Source organism: Ammospiza caudacuta, chromosome 10 (assembly GCF_027887145.1).
Source record: "Ammospiza caudacuta isolate bAmmCau1 chromosome 10, bAmmCau1.pri, whole genome shotgun sequence".
NCBI classification, from domain to species: domain Eukaryota; kingdom Metazoa; phylum Chordata; class Aves; order Passeriformes; family Passerellidae; genus Ammospiza; species Ammospiza caudacuta.
The window spans coordinates 13,084,592-13,103,833 of NC_080602.1; the positions used below are offsets into that span (position 1 = coordinate 13,084,592).

At 39.3% G+C, this 19,242-nt stretch overlaps 1 protein-coding gene across 1 annotated transcript in view; it reads left to right on the forward strand.

Annotated features, from left to right (window-relative positions):
* Nucleotides 1–19,242, forward strand: part of HERC1 (HECT and RLD domain containing E3 ubiquitin protein ligase family member 1) — a 99,251-nt gene that overhangs the window by 71,012 nt on the left and 8,997 nt on the right. Inside the window, exons 41-66 of the mRNA XM_058811735.1 lie at nucleotides 225–341; nucleotides 520–751; nucleotides 1,479–1,603; nucleotides 1,876–2,075; nucleotides 3,283–3,551; nucleotides 4,057–4,109; nucleotides 5,342–5,542; nucleotides 6,142–6,316; nucleotides 6,493–6,763; nucleotides 7,140–7,353; nucleotides 8,042–8,301; nucleotides 9,215–9,342; nucleotides 10,510–10,637; nucleotides 11,210–11,410; nucleotides 12,229–12,359; nucleotides 13,290–13,489; nucleotides 13,956–14,070; nucleotides 14,608–14,754; nucleotides 15,258–15,359; nucleotides 15,477–15,650; nucleotides 15,954–16,247; nucleotides 16,928–16,993; nucleotides 17,115–17,240; nucleotides 17,658–17,796; nucleotides 18,272–18,453; nucleotides 19,055–19,210. Of these exons, the coding sequence (XP_058667718.1) occupies nucleotides 225–341; nucleotides 520–751; nucleotides 1,479–1,603; nucleotides 1,876–2,075; nucleotides 3,283–3,551; nucleotides 4,057–4,109; nucleotides 5,342–5,542; nucleotides 6,142–6,316; nucleotides 6,493–6,763; nucleotides 7,140–7,353; nucleotides 8,042–8,301; nucleotides 9,215–9,342; nucleotides 10,510–10,637; nucleotides 11,210–11,410; nucleotides 12,229–12,359; nucleotides 13,290–13,489; nucleotides 13,956–14,070; nucleotides 14,608–14,754; nucleotides 15,258–15,359; nucleotides 15,477–15,650; nucleotides 15,954–16,247; nucleotides 16,928–16,993; nucleotides 17,115–17,240; nucleotides 17,658–17,796; nucleotides 18,272–18,453; nucleotides 19,055–19,210 (4,406 nt within the window). The remainder of the gene's footprint in view (nucleotides 1–224; nucleotides 342–519; nucleotides 752–1,478; nucleotides 1,604–1,875; nucleotides 2,076–3,282; nucleotides 3,552–4,056; nucleotides 4,110–5,341; nucleotides 5,543–6,141; nucleotides 6,317–6,492; nucleotides 6,764–7,139; nucleotides 7,354–8,041; nucleotides 8,302–9,214; nucleotides 9,343–10,509; nucleotides 10,638–11,209; nucleotides 11,411–12,228; nucleotides 12,360–13,289; nucleotides 13,490–13,955; nucleotides 14,071–14,607; nucleotides 14,755–15,257; nucleotides 15,360–15,476; nucleotides 15,651–15,953; nucleotides 16,248–16,927; nucleotides 16,994–17,114; nucleotides 17,241–17,657; nucleotides 17,797–18,271; nucleotides 18,454–19,054; nucleotides 19,211–19,242) is intronic.

Consider the following 19,242-nt stretch of genomic DNA (forward strand, 5'->3'; position numbering starts at 1 on the left):
ATCCTACTTGATCAAACTGAGTCAGTGAACATAATCTGTGTTACAAAGAAGAATAAACTCCATCTGGTTTTGTTACAGAAAGTATCTTATTTTGTGGAAAGTAATTGAGAGAAAAGTTGTGAGTAATTATTTCCTTAGTTCAAGCTGATATATCAAAGTGAGATGTAATAAAGTAACACTAGAGAAAGATTTATGTGCTTTACACTGTCATTTTCTCTTTTAAGCTTTGTCTGATCCAAGCAGCCGACTTTCAACGTCCCCTCCTCCTCCTGCCATTGCTGTTCCCTTGCTGGAAATGGGGTTCTCCCTCAGGCAGATTGCAAAAGCTATGGAAGCTACAGGTAATCTATAGCTACAATACCAGTTTAACTGAAAGAATGGATACACATGAAACACTTGTTTTCCAGTAGAATACTTAATTTTTAAGTTTTATAACCATTTCTGTGAAAAAACAGATTGCTTTTTTTGTAACCATCAGTGGTAAAATGCAGTTCCAAAGTGTGGTTTTCCTGCTTTCAGGTGCCAGAGGAGAAGCAGATGCACAGAACATCACAGTGCTGGCCATGTGGATGATTGAGCACCCTGGAAATGAGGATGATGAAGAGCCTCAGTCAGAGGGGACTGCAGAGTCACGGCACGGAGCAGTCGTCTCTGGCAGCAGTGGGAAATCTGGGGATCATTGCTATTTGCAGTCTCCAGGGGATATCCCTTCTGCTGATGCCCCTGAATTGGAGGAAGGCTTTAGTGAGAGGTAGAAGAATTTTCTTGTCATTTCTTGTAATCTGTTTCCTAAAACTGGAAATCTCACAAATTCATTGTTGCTGACAGAGAGTTACTTTGTAATGCAGCTTTTGAATTTTGTTACAGCATGAGCAGAAGCAAAGATGCAATTAAATTAGGTGTACATGGTGCATTTGTTTTCCTGTACTGTTTGCTTGCAGAACTGGGGACGATTGTAACTGAACATGTTTTCTTCACAGCAAAAAAAGCAAAGAATGAAAGAAAAAAATGAGGGCTGATAGTATAGTTGTATTTTAGCTAAAAGACCAAGTATTAAAGCAAAATTCCATTAAAGTCATGTTTTGCCAAATTCATGTGTCAAAGGTGAATTGACTCAGCCAGCAACAATAGAGATGATTTTATTTCTTCCAAAGAGAAGAGAAAACTAATTCAAGCTGATTAATTAACTATTCAAGCTACTAATTAACCCAGTATAGAATGAGTGCTCTCTCAAAATTTCTGCTGTGCTTAGGCCCTCTGGAAGATCAAGTAGGTCTTCACTTTGCTGCATCTGATTTGTTTGAAGTAACTCTTACAGTCAAAACCATATACACGTGCTCCTTGAATCTGAAGATTCTTGAATTCCTTTTTTTCCTTCCATTAAAGAAAGGAAAAATTGCTAGTATATATGACTTAGTTACTGTGTGTGGTTGTTTAAAACTTGGTTTAATTGACCTGTAAATTCCATATTCCTGTAGCCCTGATAATCTGGATCATGTGGATAATGCAGCTGCAGCGAGCGGCCCTCCCTCTCGAAGTCGGTCAGCTGTCACACGGAGGCACAAATTTGATTTAGCTGCCCGAACGCTGCTGGCACGTGCTGGTAAGGGACTGAAAGAATTCCAAGGGCTTTGCTTATCCAGGAAATGAATAGGAAGGGGACTGGGACTTTGCAGGACATTTAGACAACTCCTTCTCATATGTGTGCCAATGTATAGTTAAGAGTTTTATGTTCAGCAGAAGAGTTAAAACAATGTATATTTAAGATTGTTCAGCAGAAGAGTTAAGACAAAAAAGAAATTGAAAGTACAGCCAGCTCTCTGCCATGTAAAATAAAAGTCCTGCTTTCCTTTTTCTCTCTCTTCCCACCTTGAGCGGGATTGTACCGCTCAGTGCAGGCCCACAGGAACCAGAGCCGCAGGGAAGGAATCTCCTTGCAGCAAGATCCAGGGGCACTGTATGACTTCAACTTGGATGAGGAGTTGGAGATCGACCTTGATGATGAAGCAATGGAAGCTATGTTTGGGCAAGACCTGGCTAGTGATAATGATATTCTGGGAATGTGGATCCCAGAGGTACTGGATTGGCCTACCTGGGTGTGTGTGACTGCAGCAGGGGCTGCTTTAACTTTCTGCTTTTTGCATGCTTATATTTTCAAGTTAAAAGCAACATGTGTATGTTTAGAGCCTCTTTGAAAGTATCTTACTAAGTGCCAGCAGTGCTTAAAATCATCTTGTATTCTGCAGTATCATCTCTAGGTTAAGAATAGTGATTTCTTGTGTTTCTTGCTCTGCATTTCCATGTGTAGTTTTCTTCTCCCTCCCCTGAAGGATGAGAGCAGAACTCATATAGTTATTCTGATAATAACAATTAGAAATCAAATAAGTGTTCCTAAATGGTTTAGTTGTGTGAGATAACAAGGACAGTAATAAATGTTTCTTCTGCTGCTACTGCTAATAGTATCTAACCTCTAGCAATATAATTTGCACTGCAGTCAGTTTTTCTTGTGTCATGTAGTCCATTCTCTGAGAAGGATGTGGTGACAGTCCTCACTGAATTTTTCTGTAGAGCAAGCACTAAATAAACTGTTGAGGTGGAAAACAAAGATAATAACAGCACTTTGATAATCTTTGGATTATCCCTGTCAGATTAGACAATCAACCCGTAAGACTCAGCTTTTCATCTCCTAGTTATGATGCTACCTAGCTTTGATATGGAAGCAAGTTGCATGATGCATATTGAATTTTTCAGAGTGTTTGTGTCACTGAAACATCTCAGTGAAATTACTGACTTAGGACAGAAGTATAATTATGAAAAATGGACTTCACATTGAGATAAAACCTTGATATTTGCTGACACAAATGGTAATTTTTGTTGCCCAGTAAATGTAAAATCTGGTTGTCTGAAAGCAAAAAAGGATTCTTTTAATTTTTAGCTCTAGTTTCAGACAAGTTCTGAGGAGAACCAGATACAGACAGTGTTGAATGTGACAGCGTTACAAATGAAAAGTTACACTGTCAAGAATTCTTGAGTCAATCTAACATGAAATAGGAAATTAGCTCCTCTGAAGCTTTACTTTCAAATGTTTTTCCTTTTCTGAGATGGTCTTCATTATGTCATAAATTGTATGTTTCTGCTTTACTTTTGTACAAGTCAACCATATAAATATCACTTAGTGACAGAAATGTACAGGGACACCCACCTAAGGATATTGGCATGTTTTATATCTAAGGCACAGACGCTTCTTCTGTCCAAATAACATGTGAAAACCTTGCTGTGCAGCACGTGTGTGAATCTGAAGACAGAGAAGAGGTGGTGGTTTGTGAGCTGTGTGAATCCAGCGTGGTCAGCTTCAACCAGCACATGAAGAGGAACCACCCTGGCTGCGGGCGCAGCGCCAACCGCCAGGGCTACCGCAGCAACGGCTCCTACGTGGATGGCTGGTTCGGCGGGGAGTGTGGCAGTGGCAACCCCTACTACCTCCTCTGTGGAATCTGCAGAGAGAAATACCTGGCCCTCAAGAGCAAATCTAAAATATCAGCCTCTGAAAGGTACAGAAATAGGAGACAGTGGATAAGGAAGGGAAACTAAGCATGGTTACGAGCCATCGACATTTTAGGATTTGATTTAAGAGAGAATTCCTAGCAGGATTTTCTGATACTTAAAATAATTCTTTGTGTTTGACAAATGCATATTTAGAAAAAAAAGGTTGCTTTGATAGTTATGGTTTCTAAGTTAAGAACAAGGAATAATTTCTTGGCATGTTGCCTCCTTCTTATTGACTTTTGAAAGCTCTTAATCAATTTTGTCTGACAATTCCAGTATTTTTTCTATGGACTTTTCATACGTTAGTACTGCAAAGTGCTTCCCCTCTCCACACACACTTTCAGAAACCATTTTATCTGTTTCTCTGTTACTAGGCTTTTCTGGAATCATTCATAAATATATGTAGACCTAACAGTAAAGTTAGACTAAAAAGGGAACCAAATTTAAAATTTTTATGAATATTTGTAAAATATGTAACTAAGTAACTTTCTTTGTTATTTTTTCATACAGGTACAAAGGCCAGGCACCTGATCTAATAGGTAAACAAGACAGTGTCTATGAAGGTATGTTTTTAAGTTGCACAGGGTATTGTTTTTTCTAAGAGTTACATTCATGCAAATAAACCTGAAGGTATAATTTAAAATCTCTTCCAGTTAGATACAGTATTTTAGTTTTGGGGATTTATTTAGTTCAAATCAGAAAACAAAATCAGTGAATTTTTTCCCCTGTCTTTCCACTGTAAGCAGCTGAAAGGGCAAACACCTAACTTGGGGTTGATAAGGTCTTGTGACGAGATATTACATCCAGAACTGCACGTACAAAATCTTATGTTCAAATACCTTTCTTCAGCTGCCTTTGTTGGAGAAATTAATTAGTGTAAGTTAGTGTCCCAAAAGTCTGCCATTAGTCTTGTTCTTTATTTTTTTTCCCTTTGTCCAAGCTGAGAGCATCCTGAGGGTGGCTTTCACTTTAAACAGATAATTTCTCATTTGTGTAGAAAACTTTTCCCAGTTGGTTCTGTGATTCTGATCCATTCTGTAGCTCCTGTGATCACAACTTTGTGATTTACCACATTTGTCTGTTTGAGACTAAATGAGTGCTGCAGTACTTAGGGAAAGTGTGTCTGCTGTAGATCAAAGGTGTTCTGATTCTATTGTGTGTGGAGTGAGAGAGAGCTGAGATCAGTAAATATAAGCTGACTTGTGTGTACATGGCTGCAAGTGAAAGAAGTGTCTTGCTGAATTGCAGTTAAAGTGGTTTTTCTTTGTTTTGGGGTTTTTTTAATTCCCTGGGAATGAAAAGCAAAAGCCTGGGTGTTCAGTTGTAACCCATGAGCTAATGCATGCTTTTTTGATGAACATGGAGACCAGAAATTTCTAACATCTGTCTTTTCCATTCAGTCTTTTGAAATACACACTTGTTTCCATGATTTAAAGCATAACTGAACACCTGCACTTTTCACTGTACCCTAGGTTTTGGAGCTGTCTTGTATGTGATGACCCCTAATGTCTGTGCTTTTAAAGAGTAGCTAGTTTGATAATTCAGAGAATCTTCCATAAAACATTTGTGCAGTATAAAGGTCGAGTTGAATAGAGAGGGCCAAGAACAGGATTTTGTTTTTCTGATTTACTTTGTTATGTCTATGTCAACATCAGAAGCTGAGTTTTTAATTCTGCTGTGCTGTAGATTACAATACACATTTCATACCATCTACTGTTTGTTTTTTTTAATTAATTGAAATTATTTAATATTTGAGCTTTTGTAACCAAGTCTAATTCTATTTCTCCAATTCTAGAAGACTGGGACATGTTAGATGTGGATGAAGATGAAAAGCTGACAGGAGAAGAGGAGTTTGAACTGTTGGCTGGGCCTCTTGGGTTAAATGATCGACGCATTGTACCCGAACCCGTTCAGTTCCCTGACAGTGACCCTCTGGGTGCTTCAGTTGCAATGGTGACAGCCACCAACAGCATGGAAGAAACACTGATGCAAATAGGTACATTTGAAATCCATTTCATTTAAAGAAAGAATGATAATAATAACAGCAGCAGCCACAACAATAATGATAACAATCATCACCACCTCCTCTCCTTCTTAGAGGGATTTTTCTAGAGGCAAGGCAGGAACATCCTGACAGTATTTCCTGCCTGCCACCATGAGGAAGTGGAGACTGCCTCTGAATTGTCCTTTTATTATAGGGAAATTAGAGAGAGGAGCGATCATTATGAATTGACAGGAGGATTGAATTTTGCCAATGAAACTTGTGACTGTAGTCAAACAGTAGATGCCAGTAACATGTTTTGCAGAACTCAATGAATGGATTTAAGTTGGGACATAAGAATAGTCCCCTCTGATGGAAGAGGGAATCAGAGGAATTAAGATTGAGTATGTCAGATTGTGTTCCTCTCTCTTTGAAAATAAGGAATAATTAAATTATGGAGTGTATTTTCCTCTCGGTAATTATTACTTCAGTTCTGTATATATGAAATACTGAAAAATTAGTAACTTAGGCCAACTTTGCTTCTATGCCTATTACTATATGATAATGTTTTGGGTTTTTTTTTAACACTAATGCAAATCATCATTATTTCCAAGGCTGTCACGGCTCAATAGAAAAAAGTTCTTCTGGCAGAATAACCTTAGGAGAACAAGCAGCTGCCCTGGTAAATCCCCACGACCGTGTCATGGCTCTCAGAAGAGTGACAGCTGCTGCCCAAGTGCTCCTGGCAAGAACAATGGTTATGAGAGCACTGTCACTTCTGTCTGTCAGGTTCGTGGCATCTTTGGCATCATTTCCCCCTTTCCTTTTGTAACCACTTACCCAGGTCTGTTTGATAATGACGCAATTTCAAGCTAATTGGGGAAGCAATTCTCCTGTCTGTACTTACATAATACTGCTAAGAGAAAAAGTTTTATATCCAAGGGGTTTTATATCCATTTCCACAGTGGTTCCAGCTGCAGCCTGGCAGCTGGCCTTGAGTCCCTGGGGTTGACAGACATCCGCACTCTGGTTCGTTTGATGTGCCTGGCAGCAGCGGGAAGGGCAGGCCTGTCCACGAGCCCATCCACAGTGTCCAGCTCCACGGAGAGATCCAGGGGCATCCACAGCAAAACCAGCAAGCCCATCTCTTGCCTTGCCTACCTGAGCACTGCAGTTGGCTGCTTGGCATCAAACACTCCCAGTGCTGCAAAGCTGCTGGTGCAATTATGTACACAGGTAGGACTTCAGTACTTACTTGAGACTACTATGATTACTTATGCTTTTACCTACTCAGCTGCTCTCACTTTGAGGATCTCCTTAGAGTCCTTTTTTGTGGCTTTGCACAGGGGTAGGTTTGATTGTTGGTAAAAATGAAGTAGCTGAATGTGTCTTTGCTGAGTACTCTTTTCAAGTGGGGAAAATAAATGTACTTTTTCTGTTGATAAGATTTTCTGTTAAGGTTTTGGTTTTTTAATTCAGTTAATTCTATGCAGAGAACAGAAAAATAAAAGGAAAAACTGTAAAACTAAATGCAATTTATGCAACTGAAAATGTTTCTAAATTTGACAGTTCTGTTTGTTCTGATTATTTATCATCAATTATTTCTTTTCAGAATTTGATTTCTGCAGCAACTGGTGTGAACTTGACAACAGTCGATGATCCAATTCAGAGAAAGTTTTTACCAAGTTTTTTAAGAGGAATTGCAGAAGAAAACAAACTTGTCACATCTCCAAATTTTGTGGTTACTCAAGCACTAGTAGCATTGTTGGCCGACAAAGGGGCCAAACTGAGGCCAAACTATGATAAAGCTGAAATTGAAAAGAAAGGTATCATACAGCTTTGTTTTTAAATATTAATCATTAGATCTTAAATTCTTCACTTGTGTGTAAGGGAGAGACTTGCTAGAATAGTGTATAAATAGATACGCTTTTAAAAATGGACAAAACTTGCTTTGATCAAAGTAATGTTACAGTTAATGATAGACATTTTACTTAGAAATATAGTCTTATTCTGAAATATGGTCTTATTCTGTAATTGCATCTTTCATCACTTCAAAATACAGTCTGAACTTGGGTATATTCAAAGCCATAGAGCTGAGATAGTGAGCCTGGTTATGCCTCTTCGATGAAATCAAGGAAGGTAACAGCTGATTACCATTACCCAAGTGCTGTCCTGTGTCTGAGGCAGAAATTTGTCCTGGCTGTCCTCTGAGAGGTCAGGGAGCCACGAAGAAACAACTGTGCCCTCTCCAGGCTGCTGCTGGGATAGAGAGGGAAGGACAGGACAGTGACAATGGCAGGTCTTTGTCAGTGGAGACTTTTCCTGTTTAGAAAGCACTCGCTCTTTGACCAACCATTTTCATATAATGGGAACAAGGCTATTTGGAATTCTATTTTTTTTACTGTAGTTCACGTGATTACAACATTGTGTTAAGATGCTTGTTAATCTCTTTCTGGAAATGCTGGCTGTTGCTGCGTTCACTCATGTAGGCATCATCTCACTGTTTTGTCTAAGCAGGTTTAATTGCCCATTTGTATGCCCATCCTTGCTATGATCCCTCTGCTGTAGGCCCTCTGGAGCTGGCGAACGCGCTGGCCGCGTGCTGCCTGTCGTCGCGCCTGTCGTCGCAGCACCGGCAGTGGGCAGCGCAGCAGCTGGTGCGCACGCTGGCCGCGCACGACCGCGACAACCAGAGCGCGCCGCAGACCCTCGCCGACATGGGCGGAGACCTGCGCAAGTGCTCCTTCATCAAGCTCGAGGCTCACCAGAACAGGGTAAGCGTGGCTCCCTCGCTGCACCCGCTGCCCTGCTCCCTTTGGCGCAGCACAGGAAAAGGAACAAAGCGTCATTTTACAATTACACTGACTAAAATGATTTCCCACAGGAAGTAAGTTTTTGGAGATAAAGTTGTTGCACCTCTGATGCAGAAAAACGTTCGGCTTCCTTGAGGCTTCAGTTAAGAGGGTCATGAAAATATTGTCATGATATATCAAGGCAGCAGAATCACTCTGAATATTTCCTTGGATCTTAATTTGCATTAATTTTTCTGTCACAATAGTTAACATATTTGTGCAGTATTCTGTGCTGTGACGGTGTTCACATGGGTCTCAGGTTGAGGGAAGAGACGAGGATCTGACTCCATGTTTCAGAAGGCTTGCTATATTATATTACATTAAAACTATACTAAAAGAATAGAAGAAAGGATTTCATCAGAAAGCTAGCTAAGAATAGAATAGCAAAGAATGATAACAAAGGTTTGTGGCTTGGACTCTCTGTCTGAGCCAGCTGGGCTGTGATTGGCCATTAATTAGAAACATCCAACATGGGCCAATCAAAGATCCACCTGTTGCATTCCACAGCAGCAGATAATCAATGTTTACATTTTGTTCCTGAGGCCTCTAAGCTTCTCAGGAGGAAAAATCCTAAGGGAAGGATTTTCCATAAAAGATGTCTGCGACACTATGTAATAGCAGCCAGTGGAGCATGGGGCTGTATGAAGTGTGGTGTCCCTATCATGCCTGCTTAATTGCAGTAAATAATGCTGTAAAAGTAGAAAAATAAGTCTAGTTTGGTTGTTACAGGGTGTTTCGATCACTGTCTCACTGGTTAGTGTTTGCTTAATATTAGTGAGCAAACATACCCAAGCTGTAAATTCCAGTTTTGCCATGGTTATTTTGCTATTTGTAGGTCATGACATGTGTTTGGTGCAATAAAAAGGGACTTTTGGCAACAAGTGGGAATGATGGCACCATCAGAGTGTGGAATGTGACAAAGAAGCAATATTCACTGCAACAGACCTGTGTGCTCAACAAGCTGTAAGTTGATCCTTTACAACAGCCAGATATTTCATTTAAGCTGTAATTGTGTAAAATACTGCAGGGTTGGCTGTTATCGTTATCTCCTGCTCTTAAAATCTCTCATTTGTTTTCTGTTGCATGCAAACTAAATAAGTTAAAACTTAAAACAGAACTAAATGTCAACCTGCTAAGAGTCTCTGTAAAGAGATCATGTCAGTGCTGTTTAAAAACATCCTTAATTGATTGATATAAGGAGATAGGGGTACAAAAAATGGTATGGGACTGTCATGTAGCAGAAAAGTGAGTATCCCTCCAATGGGTTGCAGTGGACAGTTCCAACATATAACATGATTATTGCAAGTCATTGATTCAAGTGTGAAAAAATAATTCTGACTCCTGAGATACAGGAACTAAATGTAATTCTACATGAGCATCTTGGAAGTACTTTTTTTGTCATTTGGGTGTGTCCAGAAAAGAAGAAAGCAAAAGGAAATATTAAAATCTAATTCCTTAGTGAAGCATAGTTGAACTTGGAAGAATGATGGAGCAATAGTGAACTACTAAGTTGTTTTGTGACAACTTTTTAGTGGTTGGCTTAGTTTTTGTTTGCTTGCTGGTATTAGATGTGGCCTTAAAAGAAACAGCCAGAATGATATAACAGTATTATATCCTTCATTGTTCTGGTACTAAAAGCAGTAAAAAAAATGTGGCTGTTGTGTATGATCTAAAGGGCAATCAAAGTTGTCTGTGGCCCTATTACATTTAGGCAAAGCAGACTTTAAAATGGAGTTTTAGAATAGTGTAACAAGATTGTAACAGGAGGAAGAATTTAAATTAGAATTGATAGTAAGATGTGCCTCTTTTATTTCTTGTCCATGCTATTGTTTCATTTCATGACTTCCCAGAAAATTTTGTCTTTGCTGAAGATGTTAAATTTGAGATTAAATAGGTAAAGAGTTTCCATTTGAAACCTAATTTTGAAGTTTCTGGGAAATAAGTAGTATCTCATTCTGTAATTTGACGTGGTTTTAGAGGGAATGTAATACTGTGAGCAGAAAAACATTTTATTTAAATCTACTGCAATGGTGGGACTCGAGGTTCTAGTGCAGATATTTTATGAGTTCTAGGTTTTCCTGTCTGCTTAAAGGAAATCCCTCTTAATTTCATTCTTTTATTCTATTACAGAGAGGGTGACTCTGAAGAAGGTCTGGGGTCACCCAGTGACCTTAGTTTATCTCTTGTCTGTTGGAGCATCAGTGGCAAGTACCTGGCTGGAGCTACAGAAAAGATGGTGAACATCTGGCAAGTCAATGGTATGTCCTGAGCTGCCTGTGGGTGGTTCCTGGTCCAGCATAGAAATATGGGGAGCTGCCAAGTCACTGCATGTTTGTTTACACCAGTGTTTAACTGTCCAGTTAAATGCCTACCATCTCCCACAGTCTCTTGTGAACATGTTTAATTTGAGAAAGGCACTAACCCTAAGTGGATATGTGATACACATCTTTGAGAGGAAGGCTTTTAATCCCTGTAGTTTGTTTTGTTGCTTTGCAGTTAGAAACATCATGAGTTACTGTGCCTATGGTAATAGATAGTCCCCAAGAAAAGTATAAGTTTACTGGGTACTGAAGAATTCAGCTTCCTTCCTTAGAAAAACTACCTCAATTGAATGATACATGAGATTTGTTCTCTAGATTTTGTATCTGCATAGATTAGTGAACCATTGCTTTGTATTCTTGTAACTTAGGTGAATTTGTAGTGTGTCCTAGCTCTCAGTAAGATCTCTTGATTTTTTTCCCATGGAAAAAGAAAACTTTCCTATGGGAAAGTATTATTTTCTTTTCTTTATGAAAATGAAGTAGTTTCAACAGGCTTTTTGATCTCCTAGGAGGAAAAGGCTTATTAGATCTTCAGTCTCACTGGGTATCTGCTCTAACCTGGCCAGAAGAAGGGCCAGCTGCAGCATGGACGGGAGATGCTCCAGAATTGTTGTTAATTGGGCGCATGGATGGGTCTCTGGCTCTTATTGAAGTTGTGGATATTTCAGCCATGCACAGGCTGGAACTGGAGCACTGCTACAGAAAGGATGGTAAGAGACTGCATCAGTATTTGAAATTAAAACTGTGAACACATTCCCACTTTTTATTAAAGAAGTATGTAACAATTTTTGGTTATTGTTCATGGGATATGATTTCTGGTTCATGGGAGGAGAAAAGTCTGTGGGATCTTTATCTGCACCCTGATTCCCCCACAGCAGAGGCAGACTGTGGGTAGTAATCTGGTAAAATCCTGCCATTCCTTGCCCTTGTGGACAAACAGTAGTGATCCCCTGCAGTGTCTGCTGTGTCTGCAGATGGCCTGCAGAGTGTCATTGGAACTCCTCAATGATTGCATTTTTCCTTTATAGCTTCAGTCCCAAAGGACATCAAGTAGCAGATTTTTGATAGTATTGTGTGCTTTTGCATCTGGCTTCTTCAGGAAGCCTCACAGATATTTTTTGGCAGAATCAAGTGAAGCAATATCTACTTGCTAGGGGAGGTAAGTTGTTTTCAGAGCATTTTTTAGAAGCCTATCTCAGATACATGTATAAGATTCAGTCTACTCTTTTTCTTTTACCTGGTATAGTTCTTTTCAGTATACCAGGAATGTAAATTCAGTTTTTTCATAAAGAGAAGAATGAGAAAAGTAGTGCAAAATAATCTCAACAGCTGTCATTAGTGACACTCAGTTTTATCTTGATCATATGAGTTCAGGAAAATTTTTGGACCAGAATATGTTGAGTGACCTTGGTGGTGGTAGACATTGTTATGCACTTCATAGATTAGACAACTGCACTGCAAAAACCTCTTTGATTAGGAGTGAAGTTCAGTTTAGTTTAATGAATGTTTGCGTTGTCTGTTCGTGCAGTGTCTGTCACATGCCTGGCCTGGTTCAGTGAAGACAGACCATTTGCTGTTGGATATTCAGATGGAAAATTGCTCCTAGGAACAAAGGAACCAACTGAGAAAGGAGGAGTCGTTCTCATTGATGCACATAAGGTAGAGCTGGTCTTTGTTAAACTAACATAGGCTTTTTGTAGGTAAAAATTTTATTTGTAGGTAAAATCTGTTTAAGCTGTTCTCTCTATTTGAAAGCTATTTATAAAGACAAGTGAATGTTATTTTAAAAATTCACACCTATTTCTGATACACATATTAATGTAATGTACTCTGAAGGAACAGTATACCAAATGTAAAAAAAATAAAAGAAAGATACACTTGATACCCTCTTTGCTATCAGACACTGTGGAGTGTATGTACATACAGTGATGGAAGTGAATTAAGTACACAGCTGTACATTGACTGGATTTAAGACTAATTGTTTTACTTGGTAAGAGTACTCATAATAAATTTTAATTTTGATTATGTCACATGTTTTTGTTTTGCTTTCTGTGCAAAGCAAAAGGTGTTTTTCTAAATATGCAGTTGCAAAGATTTAGAACCTTTGCTTGGCCAGAATGTAATAATGAGTCATTAATAATCCATTAATTATTTGTTAGGCTAAGAGCAGAATTCCTCAAATGCAGGTGTAGTAAGAGCATCCTGATTAGCTTCCAAGAGCTGCTCTGGTTGTGTGAAGCAGGGCAGTCCCACACTGTGGCAATAAATCTGTACTTGCCTTCTTGCTATGGGCTGTCTTCTTTTCCTACCTCAGACTCAAAGCTATTTCTGGGGAAAAATAATCAAGAAGGGTTTGCAGTAAAAAGAAAACATCTTTTTCTGTTTCCCATTTGGTTTCTTTCAGCAAAAGTCTTTTTAATTTGACAGTTCTGAAGTGTAGCATTATGACTATAATTGCAACTCGCTATCTGTGATTTATATGAGAAGAAAATACTTTTGTTATTAGAAAAGTTACATTAGCTCTGAGAGTTAAATCTCCTCATTACTGTGTTACTTCATACCAACTTTTCATTTTTTTAAATCCAACAGGATACAGTTGTTAGTATGAAATGGGATCCAACTGGTAAGATTCTCCTGACCTGTGCCAAAGAGGAGACAGTGAAGCTCTGGGGGTGTCTGGGAGGGTGCTGGAGGCGCCTGCACTCCCTGTCCCACCCAGCCCTGGTGAATGGCATTGCCTGGTGTGCTCTGCCAGGGAAAGGACCCAAGGCCCAGCTCCTGTTAGCTACGTGAGTCATTGCTTTGTTGTTGTTTCTGTAGCTCATCTGCAGGAGTTTTCTTCCAGTCTGTAGTGTCAGCAGCAAAGAAAAGGGTTTGTTTTTAAAAAATAATATTCTTTCAGTAAGTTACTTGTCATGAGATTTATGAAATTCCAGAATTCAAATAAAAAGAGTGACCCAGCTGTTTTCTCCATGACTAGGATGCTAGTCCTGCTTGGAATTTTTTTGCTTCATCCAAATTTTTTTTCTGAGAATATGTTGTTAATAGAAATGGAAAAGCTACAGCGTGTGAGGAATAGGAAAAAATTGCATTGACCCATTGGGAACAGGCCCTTCTACTTTAGATTGACTGATGCAATGTGGTTTTATAGGAAGGGCCTGAAGACTACTGGTATATAAGTTAATATGAGACCCCTGATATTTTGTTAGTTAATATCTTTATTTTGTTTTTCTAATGTCACTTGCCATGCTTTAGGGGATGCCACAATGGTTTGGTGTGTGTCTGGACTGTTCCCCAGGACATAATAATCACATTGCAGTCCAGCTCAGCGTGCTCAGAGGGATGGTGGGAACAAGAAACAAGTGCCAAGGTAAAAGGACAAAACTTGGTGTGTAAGAAATTCTCTTTGCTCATTGTGAAGTTGAAAGAGAAGAATATGAGTGAGTTACTTGAATCTCAAAGTTTCCCGAGAGAAGAAATTTGCTAAAAAAGTTTACATTGCATTTGTGTATGTGTAGGCAGTTTCAGAATAGGAAATTGAAACATTTATTTAAAATTAAGGCTGAAGATTATATTTTGGTCTGTTTTCTTTTCTTTAAAAGTTGATCAGTTTATCCTAAAATTTAGTGAGAGTTCAAAGTTTTTTGTAGATAAAGAGTGAAGATTTTCACCTACATAAATTGTAATGTGGTCTTTGATGTTGATGGCATTTTGTAAGGGGAAGAAAGCTGATAATGTGATCAAGTTATCTATAAAATATTGTCATGGGCCTGGGTGTTTTTAAATTATTTAGTGGAACTTTGCTATGTGTGTGTATGATCAGTATTTATTGTAGAATACAGACATGTCATGCTACTCCATTTCCTGGAAGTAGTGCAGTGTTCCACAAGTGTGTGTTTGCTTGCAGGATGGATACAGGAAGGCAGTGGAGGTGAAGTGTGTGTTCCAGCTGAGAGGACACATCACTCCTGTCCGCACTGTTGCTTTCAGTCCTGATGGGCTGGCCTTGGTGTCTGGGGGCCTTGGTGGCCTCATGAATATCTGGTCTTTACGGGTAAGATCATCTTTGTGTGCCTTGATTCTCATTCTTAGTAAGAGTATCTGACCTGGTCAAGGTACCAGACCAACTTCCACCTCACCACATGCTAGATACATTAGAGAGAGTGTGGTGTAAAATAGTGTTATAACATCATAAATAATAAAGTATAAATTGAAATTGTACTTAGCATTGAAGTACTTTATGGTTCAGTATTGATTGATTCTGTAGAGTTGGTCATGTTAGTTAGGCTTTGCAGAACCAGCTGCTTTTGTTATAGTTAAGAACAATATTCTCTTATGTTGAGGACTGTAATATAAAGCACTAGATAATGTGGATTATTAAACACTTTTAAATCCTTAGTTATATTATCTCCTTAATATGATAAAAATGAGATTAAGCTGTTCAGTTTTTAAGTAGTAATTGAAAGCTTGTGAAAGTATCATCCCTTAGGAATGTGTGTGCACTTGAACAGAGCTGTAGCTCTGTTTGCACCTGACTCCAACCCCTTCTCTCCCTAGGATGGTTCAGTGTTGCAGAGTGTTGTGATAGGGTCTGGAGCTATCCAGACTGCTGTGTGGATCCCTGAGGTTGGAGTTGCTGCCTGCTCTAACAGATCAAAGGTGAGACAGAAATGTTTGAGCCTGTGTGTTTTCTGGCCCCCTATGGAAACCAATCAATGGAACTGAATGATCCTGCTATGTGAATTTTTAATTTCTAATGTGACTGCTGTTGAACAGGACGTGTTGGTGGTGAACTGCACCTCGGAGTGGATCTCCTCCAATCACGTGCTGGCGACGTGCAGGACTGCTCTGAAGCAGCAGGGAGTTCTGGGCTTGAACATGGCCCCGTGCATGCGCGCCTTCCTGGAGCGCCTGCCCGTGATGCTGCAGGAGCAGTACGCCTATGAGAAGGTAGGAGAAGTGCCAGTGCTTATTAGCATTCATGGCTGACAGTTCACTCTTTAGATCTCAGCTGGTTTCAGTCTTTCACCAGAGAACCCACAAGACTTTCCTACATTCTACTTGAAATATCTTTCACTATTCTCAAAGCTAGTAGTCTCCTAATTTGAAAATATTTAAAATATTAGAAAAACTTTGTTTAAGCATTGGAGGAAGGTACTGTTCTACAGGGCTAGCTTTTAAGGACTTGTATTTTGAAGTGATTGGTGTATGTTTCTAACTGGATGTTCCCTTTTCCTGCCTGCTTCCCTGCAGCCCCATGTGGTGTGTGGGGACCAGCTGGTTCACAGCCCCTACATGCAGTGCTTGGCATCCCTGGCCGTGGGGCTGCACCTGGACCGGCTGCTCTGCAACCCCCCCGTGCCCCCCCACCACCAGAGCTGCCTACCTGACCCCTCTGCCTGGAACCCTACGGAGTGGGCCTGGCTCGAGTGCTTCTCCACTACCATAAAAGCTGCTGAAGCCCTGGCCAAGGGAGCTCAGTTCCCAGAGTCCTTCACTGTGCCTGATCTGGAGCCTGTTCCAGAGGATGAGCTTACTCTCCTGATGGTAAAAGTTCATATATTGTCTTAACAGCCAAGTGTGTTGTTACTGAGCACACACTGTGATGCAGTGAAATCTCTGAACTGTAAACATTTATATTTAGTAATATAAGCACCAGCAATAAGTTTATTTTTTAATTAACTGGTTAAAATATACTGTTAAGATTGCTCTGTCTGTGCGTGTGTGTAATGAGTGCTAGTCAGTTGCACATTACATAACAACCCAAAATACATAACAACCCAAAACTATGACAGTAATTTTCATGTGTGAAAGGAAGAAATGTAGAGCTTCGTAGTGCTATTTTAAGAGTAACATTTTGTGACATTCTTATCCTGAATTATTTTGCTAGTGTCAATTTTCTTCATGACTTGTTATGTAAACCAAACCAGAAATTTTTTATTAGCAATTTTTTATAAGCAAGCTTAAAACATTTCAAGCCAGTGTTTGCAATTGAAAGTTCAAAACGCCCTATATATCAGTAAATAGAAAAAGATTGCTTCATCATGAATTTAGTTTTTCTTCCATTGATTTGGATCACAAGTCGTGGATAACATGTCATTGCTAGTCTGCATGCATTTTTGTTTAGAATAATTTAAATATTGTTCTCAGGAAAATATATATTGTATAACAAAAAAGAATGTTCATCTCTTGCACTGAACATGGTAAATGTGGCTTTTGCTTTGTAGGATAACAGTAAGTGGATCAATGGCATGGATGAACAGATCATGTCTTGGGCAACATCAAGGCCAGAGGTCAGTGAAATTGTTTGTTTGGAGGGTTTGGGGTGCTTTGGGGAGGTTTTTATTCTTTTGTAATATGGCAAGCTGTTGAAAGTGCACTTGTTCTAAAGGCTTCTTTCATGCTCTTCCCTAGGATTGGCACTTGGGAGGCAAATGTGACGTGTACCTGTGGGGAGCAGGACGGCACGGGCAGCTGGCAGAGGCTGGCAGAAATGTCATGATCCCAGTGGCAGCACCTTCATTCTCCCAGGCCCAGCAGGTGATCACTTAGAACCAGTCATGATTTCATCATTTGCCATCTGTTGTTTGTAAAGCTTGTCAAAATCCCTCTCTCAATGTCTTTTCAATTTATTGTTTGAATTAACTCTAAATATCTCAAAACATGGGTTTCACCAGAAAGGAAATCTTAAATTATTTAACAAATTCAAACCAAGAAGCCACTGAAATCTGACAACACAGAATTATTTTATGGGAACATGATTTTAAAATACAACTTTCACATAATACATGTGACAGTTAGGCTTCCTGAAATAGTATTGGCTTGATGGAATATTGTCTTTATATATTTGCAAAGAAAACAAATTAAAAGGAAATGGTGTGCTGTAATGCAAGTATTGCAGCAATGCTGCATTTAGCATATACTTTATTAACATTCCTTCATGTCTTTCTAACCTAGGTGGTTTGTGGTCAGAATTGTACTTTTGTCATCCAAGCCAATGGCACAGTTTTGGCTTGTGGTGAAGGGAGCTATGGGCGACTGGGACAAGGAAATTCTGATGATCTTCATGTCTTAACTGTCATTTCAGCACTGCAAGGTAAAACTGTTGTATTTGAGAGGAATCCAGTGATGGAGCATAAATAAGCATTTTGGTAGTTAGTATAATTGTTTCTAACAAAACAATTCTGATGCTCTTCTGCAGATTTACTAGTTTAAATATTGTAGATTCTAATTTAAAATTTGAACAAATAAACAAGATCTTCATATTTCTTTAAGATTTAAATAGTATGTTAAAATTCTTTAATTTTAAGAAGGCTTCAGGGAAAATTGTCTGCTCAAATTACAAACATTTAATTTCAGTACTAATGGCAGGACAGAAGTGTAAGTTCTCCATAAGAAAACAAAGATTTTGTTTGAATTAAAAGTAAATTAATTGCTATAAAAAGAAACCTTAATGCAGTTTGTTCCTTTCCCCAGACCTAACTAGCTGCCACAAAGCACCCATGGATAAATCTATGTAAGAGTTTGCTCTAGGCGATGCTGAGCTTTGTTTTCTCACTTGTCTTTGCTAGGCTTTGTGGTGACACAGCTGGTGACCTCCTGTGGCTCTGATGGACATTCCATGGCTCTGACAGAGAGTGGGGAAGTCTTCAGCTGGGGAGATGGGGACTATGGCAAGCTGGGCCACGGGAACAGCGACAGGCAGCGCCGGCCCAGGCAGATCGAGGCTCTGCAGGGAGAAGAAGTCGTGCAGGTTTCAAAAATATTTCTTTTTCCCTCCAGCTGCAGGCCTGGGAACCCAGTGCTGTAGAACTGCATGAAAACAGGCAACTTTTTAATTCTCTGGGCTTTATGAACCAGGGTGGTTGTTTCCAGTTAAAGGATGTCAGTACCACAGATATATGAATCGACAGTTGGTACTGGAGAGGACTAAGAATAGAGCTTGGAGAAAGGGGTGATTTAAAGATGATCAAAATGCTGACATGATTTATAAGTTTCCCTTCATTCTTGTCAGGTGACTTTAGCCTACAAAACTGGTCACCAAGACCTCCTCCTAAGTACTAACAATGCACATATTTGCTTTTGACTGGAGGTTTCTTTACAAAAAAATAGGATTATCACACAGCAAATTCTTCATGCAAATATCCTCCAGTCCCCCTCCATAACATTGCCACTGAAGAGAGTTAAGAGATGAGTTGCTGGAGAAATCATTAGTACTAAAATGTCTGTATTTTAGCTCTTTTAAAAGGAATATTGTTTAGGGTCAATAAAGGTATTACATATGTACATGTAATAGTCAATATAAACTTCCAAGTATAAAATGAGTGTAAAAATAATGCTTATTTTACTTCTAGATGTCATGTGGCTTCAAGCACTCAGCTGTGGTGACAGCAGATGGCAAACTTTTTACCTTTGGAAATGGTGATTATGGTCGGTTGGGGCTTGGAAATACTTCAAATAAGAAACTTCCAGAAAGAGTGACTGCGCTGGAAGGTTACCAGATTGGCCAGGCATGGTTTATCTAATATTAGCATTGTATATT